Genomic DNA, 24,739 nt, shown 5'->3' with positions numbered 1-24,739 from the left:
ACACTAATGTTCTAGATAAGAGGGATGTTATCTGGCACTTGCACGATGGAATTTATTGTGGAAGTTTCATTTATTAGTACTTCTCAAATGCTTGAACATGTTATACAATTATTATTCTGCTCTACAGAGAAGAAAAAATATTCTTAATTTGACTTACAGCTAACAGCTCCCACGTATGTCCTTACAAATGCATCTAGAATCGCAAGCAGCAGGAAAACATTTGTTTATCACAAAATGTCCTTGGCAGTCACTGCTGTTTGCTAGAGACTCTTAATGTACAATCTTACTTCTGTTTTGGCAGTCACTTCACATTATTTTTTTTTTTTCCCTTTAGATGATATCTTCTCTAGCAGTCAAGTCAAGATACCTACTCCCAAAAGCAGATCTTCTCAAGCAGCATCAGAAGCAAAATCTGAAAGCAAGTCACTGAGCACATTTGATGACCCACTAAATGCCTCCGGAGGCCAGTAGCCAACGGGAGCGTGTTGCAGAGAGGAGGCCTTCCTTATGCCCTGGCCAGTACTAATACTCTGGATTCTCTAATCCAGTAGAGCTGAAATGAGATGGCTGTGGATATTTAAATGAGATTACCCATTTTACATGGTTAGTATTATCTTGTGCTGAGTCTAAGTGTGCTAAATGATATATTTTTTAAAAAAGACAGTAACCTCCTGCAATCTTGCTCCCATGGTGCCCAGATGAATATAGCCTGTGCAATACCTGCAATGAAGTAATCTATTATACAAAGTATAGTTTGTTTTATTGAACAGATCTATAGATAAAATAATTGATAAATAGTAAATGGAGTCTGTTAAACCAGATTTTTCTATATGTCTTACTTTCCTCTTCACCGCTTGCTAAGGACATCTGCATCATGACTTGAAAACAACCAAAACCACTACCATGCCTTGTCTGGGTCAGCTGCCAATCTACTGAACTAATGTTAGGGTTAGGCTGAGTTCTGTTATCAGGTACAGCTTCTCTTAAGTAATCAAGCAGTCAACAAATCTTAGGGCAGAACTTGACAGCAGATAGAGATAAAGGTATTTCATATTGGCAGCTAATGTGGTCTATAAAAATAACAACTGTTAAAACTTCTCTGCCGGAAAGAGTGTGTTACAGATGAGCACCTAGTGCTCCTTGAAGACAACAGAAACCTTACATTTTCTTCTGTTCAAGTTGTAAGCAACTAAATGAGATTTTTCACCTGTCTGGATTTGCCAAAGTTTTGCAAAGATGACTTTCCAAGAAGTCCATCTGTACTGAGCATGCTTGGTCACTTCCAGGTTAACAAGCCTATGTCCAGGTTAACAAGCTTAGTGCAGAGACTCGCTTGTGCCCAAACGCTTACTGTCCACTTTCCTTTCTCATCCGTAACACACTGTAGGCTGTTTACAGGAGATTGTTATTTTGTAAAATCCCTTTAACTGCATGATGCATTTGCCTTAACCTTCTTGCTTCCTGTATTTTCTAGATTGCCCTTATGGAACTGATGCTATTAACCATACCTGATGCCCAATGGTAGAGCAGAGCAAATGCATAAATGCAGAGGGATCAACTGTTTCTCCTGTTTTACCAGTGACTGCCTGCAACTCCAAGTTTAAAACTAGATGCACTCTTTTTATGATAGCGATGTACTGCTTTCTCTTCAGTTCTTAAGACTGTTCTGCTCTCTGTGAATTTAAAGTCTGTGCTCAGAGGACTTCTTTGAAAGCAATTCCCACTTTCACTGAAGCCCTTGTTCTGAGACATCTGCTTCAGTCTCTTGTTTCTCAAGTCGAATTTATCAGGCACAGTAAATATTGCAGCTGAAGCATCTAGCACTGGTGAGGGTAAAGCAGAAGGAAAGGTTGGAAGGCATAAAGGAGAAACATTGTGTATTGATTTGGGCCATAGGTGGGCCTGACAATGACTCATGTTAAGTGGAGGGTAAGCTGGGAGTAGCAGCTTGGAAAAGAATGTGGGAGCTATTTGCAAATGGGTGTCTACAGTGAGAGCACTTGCACATTATTTATAAGCATGACATCTGCTGCATATGCCTCATACATATCTTGGACTGCTTCTTTCCTCCTTTCTTCTCTGCTTAGAAGGGCTTCAAAGGCACGTTGAGGAGAGAGGAAGAAAGAAGATGGTGAATTCTTCTACTTCTTTTCTGCATCCTCCTTTCTTCCTGGCCCTTCACATTAATGACTTCTATTAGCATTGCAAAGAGTGCTGTTCACAAGCCAAGAACCCTGGGGACAAAAAGCTGTTGGAGTAGAAGAAATTAAAAAAAAAAAAATGCTCCTGCCTTAAAGTATTTCTTAAACTTTAATATGAAAGCTCAGTAAACAAAAGCTTTTGATAGAAACTTGCACCATGACATAGATCAAAACCTTTCCTCCTCCCCCATCTTGTCTAAACTGGCACAGGGATATTCTCTTCCCCCTACTAAAAGGTGTAGTCCTCAGTTAACTCCCTGTAACAGACTTGAGAATCTTTGTCTAGGCCCTTCCCTTTTGGGAAGGCTTGGTTTGAGCAGTGGCTTTTTAAACTGAGTTTTGGCTTGGTGTGTCTTTTTTTGGTGAATATGAGAAACTATGGCTGCATTTTTCTGAGAGGGGCAGGGCTGGAGACTGAGTGTTGCAGCACCCAGGACTTGCTCTGTGCTTTTCGCCCTTTTTGTCAGAAGGCTCCCGTACCTATGTGCACGTGAAAAACCACAGTGTGTTTTAACTGGGCCTGAAATCTAACAGCTAGAGTCAGGGTAGGTCTTGCATAATTAAAACCTAAATAGAAAGTAAAGTGGTTCATGTAATTAGCACCTCCTAATAAGCTAAGCTTGTTTTCTTTAGTATTTCACTGGAGAACTCTGATCATCTGAGGGAAGGACAGCTTCCCTGTTACGCTGAAGCGGGAGCAGAGACGAGCGCTGACCTTGAGTAAAGGTGCCCGAGAGCTGTGCTCATCCCCCTGCCCGCAGCTGGGGCTGGCTGAGGATGCAGGGACAGGCCTGCGCAGGCCAGAGTCATCCCTGTCGTGTGCTAACTGAGCCCAGCGCTGCAGGAGTGCGCATTAGCAACCTCCGGGCGCCTCGCGGGCTGAGTTCGGGGCAGAAGCGATTGCTTTGCACGTTTTCCCTAAGGGAAGGCCAACAGTGCGCGTGTGCGCCGTTAGACTACATGTCCCAGAAGCCCCCGCGGCCGCCCGGACGTTTGTCACGTGGCCGCCGTTGTCGGTGGGGGCGCTGCATCCGGGTCCTGCGCCGCTCACGCTGTACCACCCCGCGTCTTGACGACCACAACAAACGAGAGCAGCGCGCCGCGGCCTGGCGGACACCACCCGTGACGGCGCCGGGAGCACCGCCCCTCCGGGGAGCTCATTGGGCGAGCTGCATGAGAACGGGCGTCGCATTGGCCCGTAAGAGGCCGACGGGCGGGGACGCCATAAAGGCTAGGTAGGCGCGGAGGCTGCCGGGGAGCGAGCGGCGGCGTTGGTGGCGGTGCGGGCGGCTCCCGGGTCCTACCCCTCGCCCGCTCCGTGGGCCCTGCCGGCGCTGGCGAGCCGCTGTGAGGCGCGGCGGGCGGGGCTGCACGGAGGGAGAGCAGCCCGGTCTCCCCCCGAGCGGGCCCGGCGGCGGCAGGGGCAGGTGAGACCCCACCCTCCCTCCGTCCCGCGGCTCAGGGGTCTCCGGGCTCTCGGGGGTGCTGCTCCCTCAGGGGCCCTGCGGCGGGAGCGGGCGGAGGGAGAGGGGCGGTGCTCTTGCCCCTTCCCTCACCCGGCCCCGCGGGCCCGAGGCGAGTCCCCGGAGGGAAGGGGGAGAGGTTCTTCCGAGGGTGGGCTGGGGCCGGGGGCGGCGGGGCTCCGCGCCCTCCCCGGGCTGTGAGGCCGCCCCGAGGCGCGGTGGCGGGGGGCGGGGGGGTTGCTACTCTCGCTCCTTTGTTTGCGGGCGCTGCGTTCGGCTCTGCTGGCCGGCGTCCGGCCTGCCGCCCCGCAGCGGAGCTGGCGGGGGCGCGGCGCTGCCCAGGGAGCGAGGCTGCCGCCTGCTGCTCTGCCTTCCCCCAGCACGGGCGAGTCCCTGGTTTTGCGTCTTTCTGGAGGTTTTTCCTCCGGCTCTGACCCTGCTGAGGGCTTAGCCCGTGTCAGGAGGCTTTGGGCGTTAATATCGCGGGTCGGGTTGTCGTGTCATTTGTGAAAACAAAATAATAAAGGTAGTTGGTAGGACCTGGAATGCTGACTGAAACTAGAGTCCTGAAAGTATGACGCTACTAGTAATCGCTTGTGGTTGTCTGTTGTACGAGCTAGATACTCTTTATTGCTGCTTGATAGCTATGTTATTGTTTGTCAAGAATAAATTGTAACTCTCTTTAACAGCAACGTTCAGATGTTGTTAGAACTATGCTTGTTTGCTTTATAGGTGAAAAATTCCAAACATGAACAGCAGTGCACCACACCTGTCCTCAAAGCTGACTTGGCTAGAAGTGGAATGTAGTTTCCTGACAGATCTTCTTACAAGGAAGTTGTAAACCCTTTGTAATGGCCAACAAGAAAGAGCCTCCTTTTTTCAATGAAGATAATATGGGACCATTTCACTACAAGCTTCCTTTTTATGAAACCATGGAGCTCTTCATTGAAACGCTCACAGGAACATGCTTTGAACTGCGAGTTTCCCCCTTTGAAACAGTTATTTCTGTGAAAGCTAAAATTCAAAGACTGGAAGGTACTATTCTCTCTTATTTCGGTATAAACTTTATCACTTACTTTAGAGGAAGTCTTGTTTTACAAATTACAATTGCTAAAATCAAACCAGATAATTTAAATGATATCTTCAGTAATACGTATAAGCTGAATGCTTGGTATGGCTTAGGTTTAGTTGGAATTGAGGTGTTTTTCTGTTCTTTCCTTTTCTTATCAGTTCATGGCTTGGGCTTCACTGAAATTGGTATTTTTGCTCTGTTCTTTTATTGGGTTTTTTGGTATATCATTATTAAGATAAATCTTTAAAAAATGGTAAATTATTCATTGTTTTGATATTATATGGGATGTAGTCTTTTTGGTATTGAAAGGATTATCTGACATAAGTTGTTTGTTAACTAGCAAGGTTTTAAACTTGAGTCTTGCAGTGCATCTATATTGCAACTGTCTGAGCATACTTTAAGCTAGGTGCTATGGTTGTTGCTTCTTAAGTTAGTTGGTTTGTGGTTTGTTATGATACTGCTGTCACGAGCAACTGCAGTGCAGGCAAACTCTAAAGGCAGCTAGGAGTTAATTGACTTCAGTTTTGTTTAGGTGAGTGATATTTAGCTGGTAGAGGTCTGTCTGAGCAGTACTTTGTCTTAAAGTGATGAACTTGGCATCTCTTGCAAAGTGAAAACATCCTTTAAGTTGTGAGACCAGTCCTGGTGCTAATGCAAGGAGAAAACATGTAGATTAGTCATCTCTTACCCCTTTCCCTCTACGATGAGAATGATCCTGCTTGAAATAATGTGATTTGAAATACATATGAGTACATACCTTAGCTACTTTGAAGCATTGCATCCTCTTTCTCACTTTGGAGGAGTTAAAGAACTGTGTAGCTGCACAAGGTGATAGTACTGGAGTTACTAGTTTTAAGAAAAGGGATCCTCTCTTTCCCCAGAATACCTAAGTATGTTTTTTATGCCTCTGTCTGTGTGGAACTCACGCTCTGGGAAGTGTAATACAATGCTTTAGACTTGAATCAAGATACCCTGCTTCTCTTAGGGAAATCTGTGCTAATGGATGAAAAAAAAGTAGCTGGCACAAGTCTTAAAACACAGAAGCATTGCAACAGCAGGGGAGACTTCTTGCTAGTAAGGTCACATAGTAGAAGCTCCACCATGCAGATAACTAGTGTTTACATTAGTGCAGCTACATGGAGATGCTTGTGTTTCCTGTGGATGGGGCCATAAGTAGTCACAAGCCAGAGAATGTGTTGAAATGTTCCTGGATGCTAGAGGTAAAACAAGAAGGAAATGGTTTTTCTTCTCCATGATTGAAGTTGAAGAGATGCCAGCAGATAAGTGATGGAATGCTAACTAAGTGCACTAAAAGGGAGCGCAGGCAGTAGAGTACAGGAGAAGGCATGCTATCTGGACAGTATGGATGATGGAGTGAGCTTTAAAGGATGCATGAAGAGACCAGTGGGAGATGTGAGGAAGAGGAATTTGAATTTCTTGTAGTCCAAACTGGGAAACTGCGAAGGGACACCTTGAATTATACCTGCATCTTATTATTGTAGGCTGGGTATGCCCAGCTTACAAAAGCATCATAATTTCTTACTGAAAGAACAGCTCAGTAATAAAGTTATAAAATTGCTTATTCAGAATTTCATTCACATGTTGTAGTTCATAGGATGATAAGGTAATTAATGGCTTAGGTGCCTGCTGTATAGATTTAATTATTAATAAGTAAATTTAATTAAAACACGGAAGATAAGAGTTCACTGGTGTTTATCATTAAATTGTTAGAAGTCAGTTGAAATACCTTGATGCTCCAGAACAGAGTTAAAAGATCTGTAATGTCCTGATTGATATGATTTATGAGGGCAGAGTGAAAGCAGGTTGATTGTGTGTCTGTCCCCTTTGCACATAGCCAATGATTAATTTTATATTGCATTTGGGCTTGCTATTGCATGTAAAAAAATAACTAACAACTTTTCAGTGACAGAGTTCCTATTGTAGTGCATGAGTTCAAGCAATGAATCACCCAGGTGCAGTGAAAACTCTGAAGTAATTTTGCAGTTCTGACTTAGCATGGGAAGCAGAAAACTTACATCTTTTCTTGTTTTTGCTGCTGTTTTTCACTTCTTGTTATTGTATTATGTCAACTTTCATGGGATGTGAACCCCTCTTGTTTAAGCTGCAGTTCTGGCTGGAGAATGACTCCTACACTGCTGGGAGACTGTATCGGGTCCCTAGTATGCGTGTGGTCTCCGTGGCTCATTGGGGTGTTGAGGATCATGGTATGTAAGCATACAAAAGTACAAGTTTTAGGAAAATAATGTGAGACCTGAGATCTACAAGAACAAAATCTAGAATCATATCAGAAGCTAATGGATTTGTTAACCAGTGCCTCTGAGTGTAAGAGGCTAATAAAACTAAATAAAGACAAACTGATCTTTGTCAACAAGTGGAATATCAATAGCTGTAGACTGTCTGCACTGTAGTAAGAAAGGGTAGTCTGGATGGCACGTTAGGAATTTTGTATACTTCTGATACTGTTTGTAATTCTTGATGCCTGTTTAGTGGTCTGATATGGAAGGGGTTTGTTTAGACAGTTATAGTAGACATTGGTACCTTACTAAGACAGAGCTCCAGATCTCCAGCTTCCTGTTTCCAGTTGGTTTAGTCAGTAAAAATTTGTTAATGGGTTCTAATGCATCTGAAATTTCAGTGCAAGTCTACTTGTAAATTGAAGTTAAAGTAGATCTGATGCATGTTTGGATCAAATCCAGGCATTTGTCTTCAAATATGTTTGATAGGAAGTAAGCACTTGGTATCTGAAAATTTACATTTGTTGTAATGTTGACTTTGGAGCCACCTAGGGTAAATAACTCCTAGTCTCAGATTCACTGAATGAATCTTTCAAAATTGTACACTGGAGAAGAAATAGCTCCCTTTTGTCTCTACTGGTGGCACAAAAGCTAGAATACATGCAGCCAGCAGCATAGCATAGTGTTGCTAACAATGCTACCTACTCTGTTGGTTTTACTTAGTATTGATTATTTGTATTTGAAAGTAGGAGCATGTGTTGATGAAAATGGATAGGATGGTACCTGAGTTTCAAGGTGGCATGAAAGACTGAGCTTTAACATATGAATGGTACTTAAAAATAGCAGCATTTCATTAAAAGAGGAAATAGCAAATTTTTTAAAATTATTTTTATTTTCTTAACTGAGAAGATCTCATCTTATTTCCTCTGTTGCACAAGTCTTTGTAGCTGCTGGGCTGGACAAAGTTTAGTATTCTTTGGAAACACCAACTATTATATTGAATTTTATAGAAGGAACATTCAGATAGTGTATTCCTAGTAGTACTCGATTCTTTCATCTGTTAAAGAACCAGAGATAATAGTGTAAACATGTTTGTTCAGTAAGATAGGATTGAATCTCAAGGGAGGAGGCGAGGTTTGGGATTTAGTGTTGGTATTATTATCATCGTTGTTCTTGTTATTGACTTGTGGGAATTAATTTGCAGTTTGCAGTATGGAGTGTTAAGACCTTCATTTATGTAGCTAGCTTTAAAATAAAAAACGACTCAGTCATGGTTTGTTCAGTGGCTGCTTGCAACTGAGTTTATGATCCGTGTATGTGGAAACGTCTACCTTTTCAGATTAAAACTTAGGTGTTAGCTTGTTCTTTTATTACTGTAAAGGGGAAAAACAGAACTAGCTTTCAGAGTACATCTTAATTTGGAATGCTTGTGTTCAGCAGGGAATGACAGATGCAACAATAGTTTTGTTGTTGTATGTGTGTGTACTTTCAATTCATCCTGAGAGCTGTTATTTTTCTTTGGTCTTTTTGCTGTCTGTGTACAGCAGCTTCACCTTAAGTGAAAGGAACTGGATGAGTATTGAGCAGACTATGTCTGGATGCTGTATTTCTTTCAATATTCTGTAAATTCAGTGTATGTCATAATGTTATTTATTACTACTTGCATTAGAGGAAATAGCCGTGCTTCTGTCAGAACTGGAATAAGTGAATTGCACAAGCAAAAAAAGTTTTTAACAGAACCAATCTTGCTTTTCTTCTGTCTACTGCTTTTCTTCTGTCTCTCCTGTTTGCTTTGTCATTTGCCTCTTTACTGTGCTGATAGAGACTAGACTTTCATGAAGCTTTTTTTTTTTTTTTTTTAAGCTTATGCCTTGCCTGAGCTGGGAAGACATTCCTACAAATGCAAGCCTGTGCCCAGATCAGACAGTTAGAGCAGCATCTGGAAGGTGTAAATAAGGTCACCTTTGTCAGGAAATTTTGTGGGCCTGTATTCAGTTACTCGCTGTTGTTGCAGTCTCCTCTTTGTCAGTCCCGAGGATACTCAGTACTGACCACCAGTTACACTAAGGTAGCTCACTGTTGCGCAAATGAAAGCTGGAGGGTTTGACTGTTGTGAAAACAGTCCTGCTGCTGTAAGTTGGGAACCTTTGCACTTCCTCTCTAGCGTAGCTAGTTTCTGGGGGGGAAATAAGACTGTCAGCCTAGCCTCTGTAAGCAGGAACAAAAAGTAAATGTTTAAGAAACTCTCCAGCAATTTCAACATTGAATGAAAGATAAGTACAGTGTTTGAACTTTGACTTTGAAATGTTTGTGGTGGTTTAAAACATAGTAACCTTCTACCCACAACATAAAATCGAGTTTGTTCTGAAATCTACAGGGATTTTTTTTCTGGGTTGAACTTGACCCCATCAGTTTCTCTGGTGAGCCTATTTAGCATACAGGAAAGAAGAGTAAAGGAGTGAAGCTTAAGGGTGTATCTGATACGCTGATTCAGAGACAGGATAGAGTTCCTACTTCTGTCCTCTCCCTACCACACCCCCTTGTCCCATTTAGTAGGTCAGACCATCAGCACATCTGCAGCCATTTCAATAGACAATCCGAAGACTCTTCTGTCCTCCTACAGCATCACCTGGCTAGCCCACTTCCACTTGCAATGTAGCTTATTGTCCTACTTTCCTCTCATCTCCATACCGATTTAGAGCCAGTGACAGTCACATACTGCTTAGGGAGAGAGGATAGTGGATGGGTGTCTCAGTTCTCATTATTGTTGCCAGTTTTACATGCTGATCCCATGTACAAATGTCTCCTCAAGCCTTACTATAATCCAGAACAGGGACAGCTGATGTGTATTTTCTCACATCTGAACATATAAAGCATGTACCTTTTCCTCCATGTATAAATACAAAATTCTTAGACAGCAGCATAAAAGTGAATTAGTAATGCAGACTTGGCTGTTTCCCATTACAGCAGAGTATAGTCTTTTCATCTGTTCATTTCATCAGAAATACCTTGTCATTGTTAGATGAGCAAAACCATGTTTCACTGCAGCACTGCCAGTTGCAAGCCAGCCTTTTAAACAAATACTCTCTAAGTTATCAAAGTAATTGGAAATTGCTCCTTGGAGGCTGCTGAAACCATAACACATAGAGACAGTAATGACTGTAATCAGAAGACTGCAAAACAACACAGAAAAGAACTTCAATGTAGACTTGCTGGCTGTTGCCAACTTGTTCTTGTTTTGCTTACACTGCAGACTTGAAACAAAACCAATAATCAGTTATTAAACAACTGACAGTGTAGTAGCAATTATGTTCGTCTATGAACATATTCTTCTCATAAATGTCTTGTGGACTTCAGAGGATAGAAGATTCACACTAAATGCCATCCAAGTGAAGTGAAGTTGTGTTGGTTGTTCATAAAAGACAATAGGTAGATGTGAGCTGTGGTGAGAAAAGGAAACTGTCATCTTCTCTAAAACAATGACAGTTCCTCCAAAATGCATTCCCTCTTCTGCATGGGGATGTCCACTTAGCAGGTATCCTACTCACCTGTTGAGTCTGCTTGGACTTCCACCAGAATCTGGTCCCCTTTTCTTCTTTGCTGGTGATGGGTGTTAGTAGCTTTGTGCTCTTCCTCCAGCTAGGAAGGGACTACTTAACTGACCTTTTGCCACAGCTTGCTAAGCTCTCTTGCAAGCCTTGGGAAGCCAAGATGTTTTTGGAAACCAACTGGAAGACCTGTCCATAGACATAAATCTCTGAAGTACAGATAACAGGTTAAAAACCCCTCCCTTTTCTGATGACTAGAAAAGAGCAAGTATTCAATAACCCTGAAGGAATTGAGTATTTCTGTGGAGCCCTTGTTGATGTAAAAGATTGCACTCCATGTGTAAGCACCAGCCTACTGAAAATCTTAACTTTGTTCTTAATAAGTATTTGGGAGGTTAGATATCATGGCTGAAGGCTGCTCAAGTGCTTGTCCTTGTCTTGCTTCCTTTCTTCTTTCCCATGTGATCCCTTTCTTGCCTCTTCTCTGTTACCCCCACATTCTTCAAAACGCCAAGCTCCCCAAAAGCCCTCCCACCAAGCTCCAATTTTAATACTCTCTTTTGTTTTGTTTAGGTATTCCTGTCTCTCAGCAGCACTTACTTTGGAAAAATACAGAACTGAAGGATGACTATTGCTTGAATGATTATAAGTAAGTATAGAATAAAATTGCAGTGGGTGTTTCTGAATGATTGTTAGCATAAGCACTAGAGAATGCTACAAAAATGTATTTATTGTTATTTACAGCATTTCAGAAGGCTGCACTCTGAAGTTAGTCCTGGCTATGCGAGGTGGACCTCTTAACACTAGAAGAGGTAGGTGTTAACTTGGTTAGAAAACAGTGGTTTTCATACATCTTGTAACTGTAAACAGCTTCTCTTAGCTAAGCGTTTTAGACAAGCAGACTTCAGTTCCAAATTAATTGGAAAAATACTTCACAAAAACTGAGGGAATTTTTTTCCATCTTTTCTTCCTTAGCATACTAAGTGCACCATCCTTAGTTTTGTTTACCTTTAGTTGAACAAGTATTTTCGTATATATAGAATCATCAGGTCTTAAAATCAGCAATTCTTCACCTGCAGAAGAAAATCATAGAACCATAGAAATATGATTCTATCATAGATAAATGATACTATGATTCTATCACAGATAAATGATACTGTAATGTCATTATACAAATAGTTTTTAAAATCTACTTAGTAAGAATCAGGCATTGGTTGATAAACTTGGTTATGTGGATCATCTATAGAGGAATGAAAATGGACAAATCCCATTGATAGTTTTCACTTGGCAAACACTCAGCATATCTTCTAGGTTGGGAATTCCCATTGTAAACTGAACTGAGCTCTCAAAGGTGATAAAAACAATAATAACAACTTCGTTTTATCCTGTTTTTTCTCTTTGTAGTTCCTGTGGAAGATCCTATCCGGGAAATGGCTGAATACACGGATTCCATCAGAGATGAGATCTGGGAGAAAGGACCATCCAACAAACAAGTTACCTTCTTAGTATATCGAGAAGGAGATCAGTTGAATTTCTTCCGTGTGGTAGATCGAGGAGATGGTACTTTAACACCATTATCTGAATCTTTGAGGTAAAGTTGGTTTTAGTGTTTATATTATCCTTCAAAAAGGGAGATGCTGTATCATTTTCGGTTTTATTTGTTGATTTTGTCAAAATAATATCAAGTATTGCAAGAATTGTGCCCTAAGGGCTACTAAAATGCTGTAATTGCATGGCCTAACAGTATAGTAATACTCTGTGGTCGGTGGTCATGCTGCCAATTGTCTGTCACTGTGCGTGTCAGTAGAGTGAGAGAAAGCTGACATCGTGCTTGAGGAAATTCTCAACATTCCAGCCCTTTCTAAAAGGCAACGTTTCACAAGAGAGTCAATTAGTCATTAAAGATACAAAAAAAATTTTGTCAAGTACTTTCTCTTCCATCTAAAGGCATTTGTCTAGTTTTATAAACATTTCTTTGTTCACAGCATAACCTTTCTTTTTCATATGGGTATGAGTTGACCAAATGATTAGCCAGGAAGTTAGTAGATTGGCAGTGCAAAATCCTGAGAAGGATAGTCTGAAGCTTTGGCAAAACTGGAGGATAAGTTTAGGGTTTTGTTTTGAGGAGGGTGTTTGGGTTTTTTTGTTGTGTTTGGGGTTTTTCTTTTTGTGTGTTTTTTTGTTTGTTTTGTTTTGTTGGGGTTTTTTTTTTTTTTAAATATACTGAAATAATTACCAATAGAGCTAGCCTTTGGACATAATTAGGTCTCAGATTAGCTACTGTTGAGATACCAAACTTGTCTCTGTCGCTCTCACAGAATCAAAGTACTGTTATCATTAGAAAAGCAAGTATGTCACTTAAGCTACTACATTGTAGTAAACAGCAGTATTTTTCCTAAAGCTATCAAAATTGATAATGTCTGTTAAAAGTTTTTAGATTCTGTCTTTATACTGTAGCTTTTGGGTAGGTTTTTTTATCTCCTGAACAACTTAATATTTGTACCAGTGCAAGGAAAGGAGTCCCTGTTCTTGGGACTAGCTGCATTTTCTCCAAGGCTAAGGCTTGCTAAGTAACTATTCTTGTTCATGTTTGTGAAGTGAAAGCAAGAGCTTTGTGCTGGGTTTATATTCAGTGTGATTAAGTGGGCTCAGAGTGATATTACTCATATAAACTTTTGTAAGAGATCTGTACTTAAAAACTGCAGGCTGAATGAAATATCAATGTTTAATTCCCACATAGTTACACAGAGTAGAAAGAGCTAGTGTTTGATATACAATTACTGGAGGGAAAGAAGAGGAAAGGTACAAAGATATTAGATAGGTAATCTTATCTTTCAGCCCCTGCACTATTTTTAAGTAAATAGCTACATATGGTATTGTGTGTAGATCTGAAATAGGTAAAAATCACCATCATCAGTAAGAACTGAGAACCTTGCTGCTGCATTTGCCTAGATACACTTCTGGAAAGAGGAGCAGACAGATGTCATTCCTGTTCTCACTGATACTCTGCCTATTACCAAGTTGTTTTCTTTTACCTTTTAACCGCAAAGAACATCCAAACATATCCAAAGAGGTAGGACTGTGGAGATGCTGTACTGTGACACAAGAAATTGTCAGAAAGAGCTTGAACTTTCATTTTTTAGTATAATGAGCTCCCTAGTATCTGTGCACATGTTCAAATTCTTGTGTGTGTGTGATATTTTTTTTTTCCCATTTGAAACTAGCATGGACAGTTGTCTGAAATTCTTAGTGCTTCTCAATTAGGTAATACTAGTGTATGGATTAAATAGTAATTTACTTGAGATTGGCTAATTGTAGCAAACTGGGGGAATAAACTACACTCTTTTGGCTTTTGCAAGGCATCTTGGTAAGCCTTTCAAAGCACAACAGCATCTATAAAAGTCAAGTACATTCTGCTTAAGAAATGTACTGTCACTGGTCAAATGATCCAGTTAGGTTGGAAGCTACTTGAGCTGAAAATGTTCAGCTTGAGTTATTTATCTTCCTCTGTGCTTTCTACAGGACTTCACTTTTTAGCTTTTCTACTAAGGCAGACAATAATTTGGAGAGGAAGGGGAAGAAATCCTAGTTTTTTATTTTGTTATTGTGGCCAGGTCAGACTTTGTGGGAAATGGAAAAAGTAGCAAAGGGAGGAGAGAATGAAAACAAACCAGACTTCTTTTCGTTTGATCTTTTATAAGAAGGCTGTGAATCACTCGGAATACTAATGTTTTCCACACTTACAGTTAAATGTGTTTGTATGTGTGGGTATACTGGTGACTGAGCATTTTGAGGCACTTGTTTATCAGCTTTTCTCACATTGTTAATGTATGGAGCAGAGTTTAGTGACTGCAATTTAGAAATGAGAGATTGGTTTGGGTTTTGGTTTATAGTTCTCCAGATTATTTTATTTTCTCTGTAGTTAAGTTAATGGTTAAAACTCAACAAGGTGTAAATACATACAGTGATTATTGTCTCTGGATTAAAAGAAAATTCTTGAAGTTGTGGTAGAGGGCTGGTAGGCACTGCTTTCAACAGAGCTTCAGCAAGCTACTGATCATTTTTGAGGCATGCATTTTCCAAGCAAGATCTCAGAAATGTTAACAGCTATAGACAAAGTAAATTTGAAATTTATTCATTGGAAAATGAGCTCAAAGTATCATCAAGAACAACTTTTATAATTTTACAGTCACGTTAAAGCTAAAAATCCTTTTGCTGCTACTTTTTTTTTTTTTTTTGCTTTACTGGTTTTGGCTCCTATTTAGCCAGAAAATGTAAGAAAAAGTGTAACAACTCTTTTTGCATGAGGACAAACAAACAAACAAACAAAAAATGAAACGTGAGAGACATCACTTTTCTTTCTATCCTTACCTTGAAGGAAGGGAAGATCAAATAATTGTTTTGAGTTGGTGACTTAAGTCTTTGCAAAGTGAAAATTCTGAAATTACTCTTTAGTGTGCAGTCTTTACCAGGAGAGGTATGGAACATGCATGCTGACTGTCCCCATATGGAGCTGTTCAGTTTTTGGTAAGAAATGACTGGAGTACTTTGACTCTTGCTTTGAATTTGCTGCCATCTTACCTTTAAAGATGTGTCTCCCAGCTGTGCTCCCTTCAGAATTTTGCTACATTTTTAGGAAATGGATTTGGAGAGTCAGTGCAAAAATACTGGCTCTTAACTAAGGGCAGCAGAACATTTCCAAGAATCAGGTAAGATGCCAACTCTAGTGATTTTTTTTTTTTTTTTTTTTTTTTTTAATACTGACTCTCTCATGACCTTTACTCTCCAAGAGAGACCAAGGAAGAACTAGAAACTTTAGTTAAATGTTCTAAGACATTTGTATGAACAAAGGGGAATTGCGTGATTGTCATGATTTCTAAATGCTGTCAGCCTAATGGAAGAATTAAAATACTCCTCAAAATGTACTATATAGAGTGTTGAAAATGCATCAGTTTGTAATATTGGAGGCTCCTAATGTTTTTTTCATTTCACTATCAAGTGTTGGATGTGTGTTAGTGATTAATGCTTCATTGCTTCATAGGAAAAACAAGTTAGATACTTTAAAACATTAAGTTTTTGCCTTTTGTTAGAATATATAATGGAAAAAAAAGCAATGTGACGCTAGAAGTTTCCAGTGACTACTGATTTAAAATATTTTGTCTTGAGACTAGCAATTCTAATTGTTTGTTTTTTTTCCAAATGTGAGACTCTTTGGAAACCTAAACTGATCCTTTTTCTTATTTTTATTTTTTCTTTATTTTGAAAAGGAGAAATAGAATATCACATCCACATGGGTGACCCCTCCATTTCCATTTATGGTGAGAACACCCCTCAGGATGGATAGAAATTTGGACTTTCCTTCCATGCCAGTGTGTCTGGTTAATTGGAAAACTGATCAGCTTGTTGTCTGAGTCACACAGTTAACATCTTTGGCCATACCTTCAGGAGGCATTTGTGGAACTGGATATTCCCTCTGTGGGGAAAATATATAGTGAGTGTGAACCAACTGCATATGGTATAACAACTTCCCAGAAGCCTGGCTGTGTTCTGATTTCAGCATCATGACTTTGCATGAGCATCTTACAAGGAATGCTTATGTGCTAAAATAAATGGATTTGAAATGTCTTTGCATACAGTTTTACATAATGTTTTGTCAACAGATCAACTATGGATATGACTTTCTAGTTATGAGAATACTCTACACTGAAAACATAATTAAATTACTTGATTAGAGGATGAATGCAAACTTTCTTTTATTTTCAGTGGTGGTTCAGTTTATAATTTATATGCTGATGATGAAGATGAGACAGAGGCATCGCCTTCTGGCCAACAGATCATTGAAAATTCAATTACTATGAACAAAATGAAATTGCTCAAGGCAAAGATGGAGAACATGAATCTGAGTAAAAAGGTGAAGTTGTGACTTCAGTTTTTCTATCATAAAATGGCTTGCACTTTCCTAGTGCTGGCTTTTCTAAAAAGCAGGTCAGATACTTTGCTGTCTTGGGAAGTGAAGTGATCAAGGATAGATAATTTCTTGTATATGTATAAATGTTCTGCTGTGGGGCATTGACTGTACTTATATCTACCTGTCCACATTCAAAGAATTCACTACTGGTCCTGATTTTATTTGCGTGGATGTTTTTTTGGGATGTGTGAGTTTTGGAGATTTTTTTTTTTTCTTTTTTCTCCTGATACTTTTAAGTAGTGTTGTTTTGCAGTACTGCTCTGGTAAAAATTAATATTTTTCTTAAATGAAACTTCATTAGAAATGCTGTAACTGAAAAGCCTATAAAGTTAAATATGAGAATGATAGAAGATAAAACATTATGTTAGTGCTCATGTCTGTCTAGGCTACCTAGATGTAAAACGAAGATAATATACTTTCTTTCATTGTTTGTTTTGTTTGAGACCCTAAGCTCTTCTGAATAACTTTGATGGTGTTCTAGCTTCCCTTTTCTATTCGTCTGACATGTGGCCTATTTACTAACAAGCCTTGTCTGATTATAATATTTGATTTTTTTTTTTTTTCTTTATTATTGAGATGTTAGAGTGAAGTCTTGGTGGCTAGTAAGAGATGAGGGAATAGAAAGAATGATTTGGTCTTTTCTGGCGTTACACTGTCTAAATTCCTGGGACTATGATCTCAGTCAGGTCTTTGAATGCAACTGTAGTTCAAATACTAATTGTTGTTGTATGTGGTTTTTGGATTTTTTTTTTTAATAGCCTAAGAAAACTGTCAAGGTGAAACCTCGTCCTCCAATGCTTCCTCGACCATCTAGTGGCTCAGTGGCTGCTTCTCGTCACCGTTTTGTAAGAGTGCTCCCCCATATCGGACAGTCCTGCCTACCTCCTGGGAATTTGTATCCCTCAGAGTCTTCCCAAAATGCACTTTCAGCATTGGCTACTTTGGCCACTGCTGGTAGAACAATGCCATCCACAACTAATGACTTTCTTAAAGATGATGACACTTGGCAGAGTAACTCTTGGTCTCAGTCAGTCAGTAGCATCAGGTTACCACCAAAAATATCCCGTGTCGAACTAGAAAATGCAAAACTACCTACAAATAGTATTCTGACTTCTGTTTCATCTCTGCCTGCAAATTCAGAAAAAACATTTGAAAATGTGACCTCACCAAGTGAGGAGGATGCTGTTTTGTTTCCAAATCTAACAAATGTGGAACTATATGGAACAGAAGAAAAACTTCTACCTGAGACAGATGCTTTTGCTTTGTTAACAGAAGCAAGCAACACTGAACAGTGTAGTGAGATATATGACATAGGAAAGGTGAAGCCAGAACTTGAACTGTCCGGTGGAGATGAAGAATCTAAGGTTGTAGGGCAGCATAGAAAACCTGTTAGCAAAATGCTGAGCACTGCAGCAATGGGGGCTGATCTTCTCAGTACTCGTGAATTAAGTCCTCAGAAAAATCTGCTTTTGTCACCTCTTCGGTATTCAGCGCAAATGGCACATCACAGTTCTCCGAAACCACAAATACAACCCAAATGCTTTGAAGCTGGTAACTTGAGATCTACAGCCTCCCCAAACGTACTTCGATCATTGGACATCGACAGTACAGCAGACTCCTCTTTTTCTAGGACTACTAGACTTCGTAGTGTGAAAGTAGAGTCACTTGGCAAAAGACCTGATGTAATTTCTAAAGCAAAGGCTAGGATCATCACAGATGTCGCTAACAAGGCATCCAAAGAACCTGTGAGTTCTGTAAGTAACTTGGGATTTCTGGCTTCGCTGGCCCGAAGCACAAACAGAGAAAGTTTACAGAGTTCCTGTGGGACAGGCAGGTTTCGGACTTCTGGTATTGCACTACCTACAAACTTGCAGTGTTTTCAGGAAGAAAGCTTTAGGAAAACTACTCCTCCAAATGAAGCTGCTGAATATATTCTAGTGAGTACTAGTGCTTCCAAAAAAAATGAAGTTTTCCTATCTTTTCTGGTACTGGTATTATGAAAACTGTACTTTCATGTCTATGTCCCATGTGTCTTCTCAGGGAAGGCAGATGGGGAGGGGGAGGTGTTCTTAAATCCCTGATACTCTTAAACTATTTTCAGAATTTCTGTTGGTATCTTAACTGCCTGTTTATCTAAATGAGTCCTAGTGGTTGTTCATTTCACAACTAAAACTACCAGTTATTGTCACGATAGAATTATGAGCATCTGTGTTTGAAGTGTCTTCTGACTTCTGCTGCTCACTAATTGTCATTTGTACAAAGGTTTCCCCTGTGACTGGCACCGTATGTGCCTAGCTTTAGATCTCTAATGTACTTTGTTGTTTCGGTGTGTTGTGAAGTATGGGGAAACTATTAAATAGTTGTTTTGAGGAAGGCTTTATATTGTGGTATTTTAATTTTGTGTAGAGAAGTTGTCTTGAACTCTTCGTAGGTATGTTGATTGATAAAACATTAGTTGTTAAATAAGCTGATATCAGGCTGCCTAACTTTTCATTTAGTTTCCGTCTGCTAGTAATTTCCTTGTGGAAATTTTTTTTTTTTAGTCTGCGCATGGGCTTGGAATGAATGGAAGTATTGCATCAGTAGGGAAAAGAGTAGGTAAGTAATGTGACTTAAATAATAATTGAAGATGAATCTTTAATCTTTACTGATATATCACATATATAGAGGATAGTAATCGTTTATCTTTGTAAGGCATATGTCTTTCAAATTCCTTGCTGTATTACGTTTCTATAGCCTGGTATAACTTTTAATATTTTAAGCAAGTCTTTAGCATACAGATGTCATCCAGATCTTAGGTAGACATAACTGTGACACTTGCCTGGCTGTTTTTAATACTGAATGAATCCTGCCTGCTGTCTGTAGGCATAAACATGACTTTCTGCTCTGAAGTTTCCAGAAGCTCAGTTCTGTGAATACTTCTGAGTGTACTAAAATCAGAGCCAAATTTATCAGTAGCATTGTCTTTAGTACTACAGCCTGAGCCAGAAGGATTTGGCAAAAGAAAAGCAGGGAGGAAGCAATAAGGGCATGGATGCTGAAGATTACTGATACAGTGCAGATTTTTCACTATTTTTGTGGTAGGCATTATTCTTTCTACCCTAGCCTTGCTAACTGTGGAGTGATTAATGCTTGACATCTACTGAAAATGGATGTGTTACACCTAATTATTAATTTCTTATGTGATTAATTCTCTTGGGAGGAATGGAATTGTCTAGATCAGTACTTTTAAAATTCTTAAGACAGTGAGCTGAAGATTCTCAGCACAATTAACTTTTCTTTTTCACATCTTTGCCTTGCAGATTGCAGGTTTTTTCTTTCTCTGTGATGTTAGGAAGACAGAGGCAGGCATGTATTTCAGGATTTTAGGATCTAGGTATAAAGAATGAGCTAGAAGATAGATCTTCAAATAGCAGCTGCAGCAGGAAAAACTGTTAATGGTATGGAAGCAAATGAAAATTGTAATGGTATGGAAGCAAAAGCTGCTAAAATAGTGGATTATGCCTTTGTTTCACAACTGAGGGCATAGCTTTGAATTGGCAGTCAATTAATAAACAGGACTGTCATTACCATGTCATTTTACCATGGTAAAAGAGATGATAGCCTAATAGCCGTGCCTGTGTGATGGGGAAGCCTACTATCATCGATATCATTTTGGGTAGAACTGTGAAGAAGGCATTCCTCTGATATATCTTATGTCAGAGAAAAGTGTGTTTTCCAAAAGGTTCCAGAGTTGAGAGAGGCAAAATTGATGTCGTTCGTGCAGGCTCTTCAGAGAGAGGTGGCTGGTAATGATCTGTTGTATAACTGGTCAAAGGACAGATTAAGTTTACATGTAATTGCTGTAGGGACAATAAATGTGAGCACAGGTGTATTGCTTTTTCTGTTTAAGTATGGTCCACAGGGGGGACTGTCTTCAAGCTTTGTCTGTTTCACAAACGGCTACTGATGTTTCTGAAATGGTATGCTCTTAAATGATGAAGTTGATAGCATGGACAAACATGGCCTGGAGGTTTTGATGCTAGATAGCACTGGTTGGTAGTGATGACTGCAATGTGTAGTGACTGGTGTTACCATTGAATGTAGCCTGCTGTATCTCGGCTGAGAAATGACTGTTGGGACTAAAGGTGCACTGAACAAAAAGTACTTCTGAACTCATGAGGTCGCTTTCTGGAAGCATGCTGACAATATAGCAGTAGAAGCACTGAAAGAATGTTTGAGAGGATGCGTTGCTCACTTTCACTGTCCTAGCATACGGTAAATATGCATAAGCAAGTTGTGGACGAAGAGCTTCTGCAGAAGGAAGGAAGATGCTTTTTCCTTACATGCTTTCCAATTACAAAGCAACAGGCAAGAATTACAGGGCAAAAAGTCAAAGTAAAGTAAATTTTTAAGTACAGAAATTTTACAAATATCTGCAAAGTGTCTTATGAAACCCTATAGCTAAATAGATAGCTGTAGTGTAATCATGTCTGTTTCTTGCAATTATGGATTACCAGCAAGATTTTAAAATGTAGCAAACTTGAGTTTAGTTACTGAATGTACTAGATGCTAGGTACTTGAATGCTCAGTTGATCCTTTGGAAAGCTGTTCTGCGCACATTGTGTTTTCATTCTGCATTTGGGAAGACCATTAGGAGATGTGTTTCTTGATTTCTTCTGTAACTTCTTGCTTATGTGAACTTCTAACAAGTGTTAAAAATTATGAGTATGTCTTGCATTGTGTTGCCTCTTCCAAAGGTGTTCATAGGCTTGAGGTGTGTTTTCTACTTTGGCTTTTGGGTCTTTTTGCTCTCTGTTTAGGCTTTGTGGTTCCCACCTGAAGTATCCTAAGAAATGCAAAATCAATCTGGGTTTCAAAAGATAACATTTAACTAGTTTATGATTAGGAGTAAGTAAAAATAAAATGTCTTTGCTGTCTCTCTACTTCTGAAAGCAGGTGAAGCAACTCATCTTCCACCTGTGAATGGCTCAATTCAAGCAAAAAAGAAAATTACAAAGCATTGCTTTCTTTGTGGCAAGAAAACTGGATTGGCAACCAGCTATGAGTGCAGGTAGGCTGAGCATATAATCAGCTGTTTAAAATTGATAGCTGGATTAACCAAAAGGTTTTCTATGCTGCATGGTATTCCTTAAGTGCAGCAAATCAAAAGACAATCTTCAAAAAAGTTGCAATTTTCAGTTCAGCAAAACTCCAGGAATTAAAATTTAAGGAATGTGGTACCTTTTCTGCTGTTGAGGTGTGTATTCTTCCAGGAAAATCAAGAAATGCAAGGTATAAGAATGCAAGATATCAAGAAATAAAGAACATGATTGCAAAAAAAAAAAAAATGACATTATATATTAGTGTGGGGAGAACTTGCTATAGATTTATGTTCTGCAAAGTTTCTCAACAATAATTATATCATTAACACCTTGCAGAAAAACTGGTTTTCAATTTTTTTTCAGAAAATCTTCCTCGGATTTGGTCCTATTATAACACAAACTGTGCAGATGTGAATTTATATGAATTTATATTTGACAGCTTACTGAGTTTACATCTGTTCTATTTCTTGTGAGACTGCAGTCACCTTTGAGCATCTAGAGCATCTCAAAAGCAGAACACCAGAGTGCTGGTCCCCCAAATCATGACTTGCAGATAACAAAATGACACTTGACACTTGGTGGTGATCACTGTGAACTTTAAAAACACAACCAAAACCCCCCTACTTTCTCTATTGATCTTTGTGTTCAAAGTATTGTTTGCCACAAGATACTTCTTTCTCAGTATCATTTCTCATGAGCTAGTCAAGGTTGGGAACTGCTACACTGAGGGGTACACTTGAAGATGATCTTGCTTCATGCCAATCAACAGCAAAATGAACAACACTTCTGCCACTGGGGAGTTGTGTTGGAGAGTTTCACAGTGAGGAAGTGCCTCCTTACTGACTCTTCAGTCTTTTTGGTTTTGAAACAGTTTTGGAGACTGCAAACTTCCCTGCTGAGCAAATAGCTGCAAGCTCTTATAGAAGTAACTAAGCAGCTTGCTTAAGGCTAAAAATGAAGCACAGAAAAAAGGGGGGGAATTGCACATCTCCAAGAACAGCATTCATTCTAGTTTCAAAGAAGCAACTATATGACCTCTTCCTAGAATGGAACATGAAATAAATAGGGAATACAGTTGTATGAGAGAACTGGTGATTACGGGACTAAGAATCAAAGAAAAGCAAATTTATTATCAGGCACACAAAGCCTCAGGAACAACTGCAGAGTTTATTACAAACTCAGATAGATAAATAGAGGATTGTAGTCTAATAGTGAGACAGTAAGTTGAACAAGTGTGCTTACTCTATTTCAAGAGAACTCTGATTTTGAATGATGTCATTGTTTTACTGTCAAGAAGCAACTTTATCAAATAATCAGGCATCAGGAGACTAATATCAGTCTCCACTTAAAGCACTTTTTCAGAATAGATACAACATCCAGCATATGCATTTTTCCTGTTACGAGTCTTCGCTGCTGAGCTGTCAAGTTTGAAGGCAGAAATCATAATCTTCACTCATTGAAATTGCAACTGATACTGGAAAGATGCACTGTTATCCAGTCATATAGGAAGTCATGTTCCCTGTAGTTAGTCTGTGTGATGTCTATATAGCTGCCTAAATCCGTATTGATATCAACTGACTAATTTGAGTTTATGCTAGGCAGAGGTTGTGCTGAACTAAACATCTGATTTGGTGGTCTGAATGATGTGGCAGTTTTGAATTGAAATGCGTTATGTAGATTTCACCTGATACCATTATTTTAGCTCCATGGTTTTGTCCTCTGAATTCTACCAACTGACGTTGTGTGATGTCTTTAAAAAGAAATAAAATAAATCAAAGCCCATCATTCTTAACTTATAAATTATATTTGATCCTTGCTAGCTGTTTCCAGGGTACTGCTTAACTTCCCAACTGTAGAGACTGTTGGGTCAAAACTGCAACATTCAGTTACAGAAATGTCATTTTGATTACCCTACCAATTAATGTTATCAGTCAAGGATGATTAGAATCCAAGCAGTTAAGTCAAATAAACAAGACGTGATTAAGCCAGCATATCAGAGAGTTAAAAGCTGCTGAAAGCTTGTAACTTCTAATATTCTTCAATCTTCAGATGTGGAAACAACTTCTGTGCAACGCACCGCTATGCAGAGACTCACACCTGCACCTACGACTATAAGAGTGCAGGGCGAAGGTATTTGCAGGAGACCAATCCCGTCGTTAGCGCACCAAAGCTTCCCAAAATCTAACATGGTTGTGTTGCATGTGGCTGTTCTGCCATTGAAGAATTGTATTACACTGAGAGAAGCACTTGCTTAAACTGTGTAATTTTGCCATGCTCCGTATTTAAAGGTTTGCCAGGTAACAGAAGCACACTGAGCATGCATCCTATCGAAGAGTAATGTGAACACTACTGCAGTTAAAACTTTTCTTCTTTGGTGAATGAAAAGTTAAAAGATTAGTTTTTAAAAACTTACCCTATGATTTAACTGTTACTGCACGTCTTGTGTTGTGTTTTATATTTGGAAAAGCTATTTCACTAGACAAGTCTTTAAAAGATGCACTTTACTAACTTTATTTACTGTATAACCAGACTTGAGGGGGTGTTATAATGAAGGTGTCATGTAATGTCTTCTGTACTGTTGCATTTTTTGTCCGTTGCGTGTTATCTTCTAAGTTATTTCACTAGAAAGATCCTCCTCCCTCCTCTTTCTTCAAACAGCCTATTTTGAGATTTTTAAAGGGGTAGTTTGTTCCATCCCCCCTGTTTCATTCAGATTGGTATTCATACACTGTGTATCCATTCTGAAAAATCACATATCATGTTAATTGCATTTTCTTAAAATAATACTGTTTATATGGCAAGTTTGTTTTTAAATAGAAATTTCCCCCTTTGTTGCCATTAAATATAAGGAACAACTTATTTTAGCTTTTTTTTGTAATCTTAGATTATTTTTTTTTTTAAGACTTCACAACTTGGTTTGTTAAGATGTTGAATGCTGTTACTGAAAAAAAATTCTAATAAATATTAAATTTTATTCTGGTTTATGCTCTTATCAATGCACAAAATAACTTTTACTATCTTGCAACATGCTCCTAAATTAAAAGTTGGGCTTTGTTACAGGGAGGATGGGAATTTTTTTTTCTCTCTGAAGCACTGGCTCCTATCTGTTCGTACTGAAGTCAGTGGGAAAATTCCCACCAACTTCATT

At 39.4% G+C, this 24,739-nt stretch overlaps 2 protein-coding genes across 9 annotated transcripts in view; both read left to right on the top strand.

Annotated features, from left to right (window-relative positions):
• Positions 1 to 821, top strand: part of LOC104484289 (WASH complex subunit 2A-like) — a 38,459-nt gene extending 37,638 nt beyond the window's left edge. For all 3 annotated transcript variants that reach the window (XM_086751656.1, XM_086751655.1, XM_086751657.1), the window contains one exon: positions 335 to 821. In XM_086751656.1, coding sequence (XP_086607782.1) covers positions 335 to 471 — 137 coding nt within the window. In that variant the 3' untranslated portion in view covers positions 472 to 821. The remainder of the gene's footprint in view (positions 1 to 334) is intronic.
• A 2,062-nt stretch (positions 822 to 2,883) lies between these two features.
• Positions 2,884 to 24,559, top strand: ZFAND4 (zinc finger AN1-type containing 4). Of its 6 annotated transcripts, none has more exons than XM_086752799.1 (11): positions 2,884 to 3,047; positions 3,086 to 3,436; positions 4,397 to 4,699; positions 11,113 to 11,188; positions 11,284 to 11,351; positions 11,944 to 12,130; positions 16,303 to 16,450; positions 17,266 to 18,444; positions 19,051 to 19,105; positions 21,446 to 21,560; positions 23,641 to 24,559. In XM_086752799.1, the coding sequence occupies exons 3-11, from the start codon at positions 4,516 to 4,518 to the stop codon at positions 23,774 to 23,776; spliced, it is 2,148 nt and encodes a 715-aa protein (XP_086608925.1). In that variant the 5' UTR covers positions 2,884 to 3,047; positions 3,086 to 3,436; positions 4,397 to 4,515; the 3' UTR covers positions 23,777 to 24,559. The 6 variants fall into 6 exon arrangements, 3 of the variants coding, with proteins under 3 accessions (XP_086608925.1, XP_086608923.1, XP_086608924.1); XM_086752797.1 differs by having other exon boundaries at positions 21,443 to 21,560; XR_015259124.1 differs by lacking the exon at positions 19,051 to 19,105 and having other exon boundaries at positions 23,641 to 23,777.
• Positions 24,560 to 24,739: the final 180 nt, after the last annotated feature.

This window comes from Chlamydotis macqueenii, chromosome 7 (genome assembly GCF_036417535.1).
Source record: "Chlamydotis macqueenii isolate bChlMac1 chromosome 7, bChlMac1.mat, whole genome shotgun sequence".
Taxonomy (NCBI): domain Eukaryota; kingdom Metazoa; phylum Chordata; class Aves; order Otidiformes; family Otididae; genus Chlamydotis; species Chlamydotis macqueenii.
This window is presented reverse-complemented; position numbering and strand designations above follow the sequence as displayed.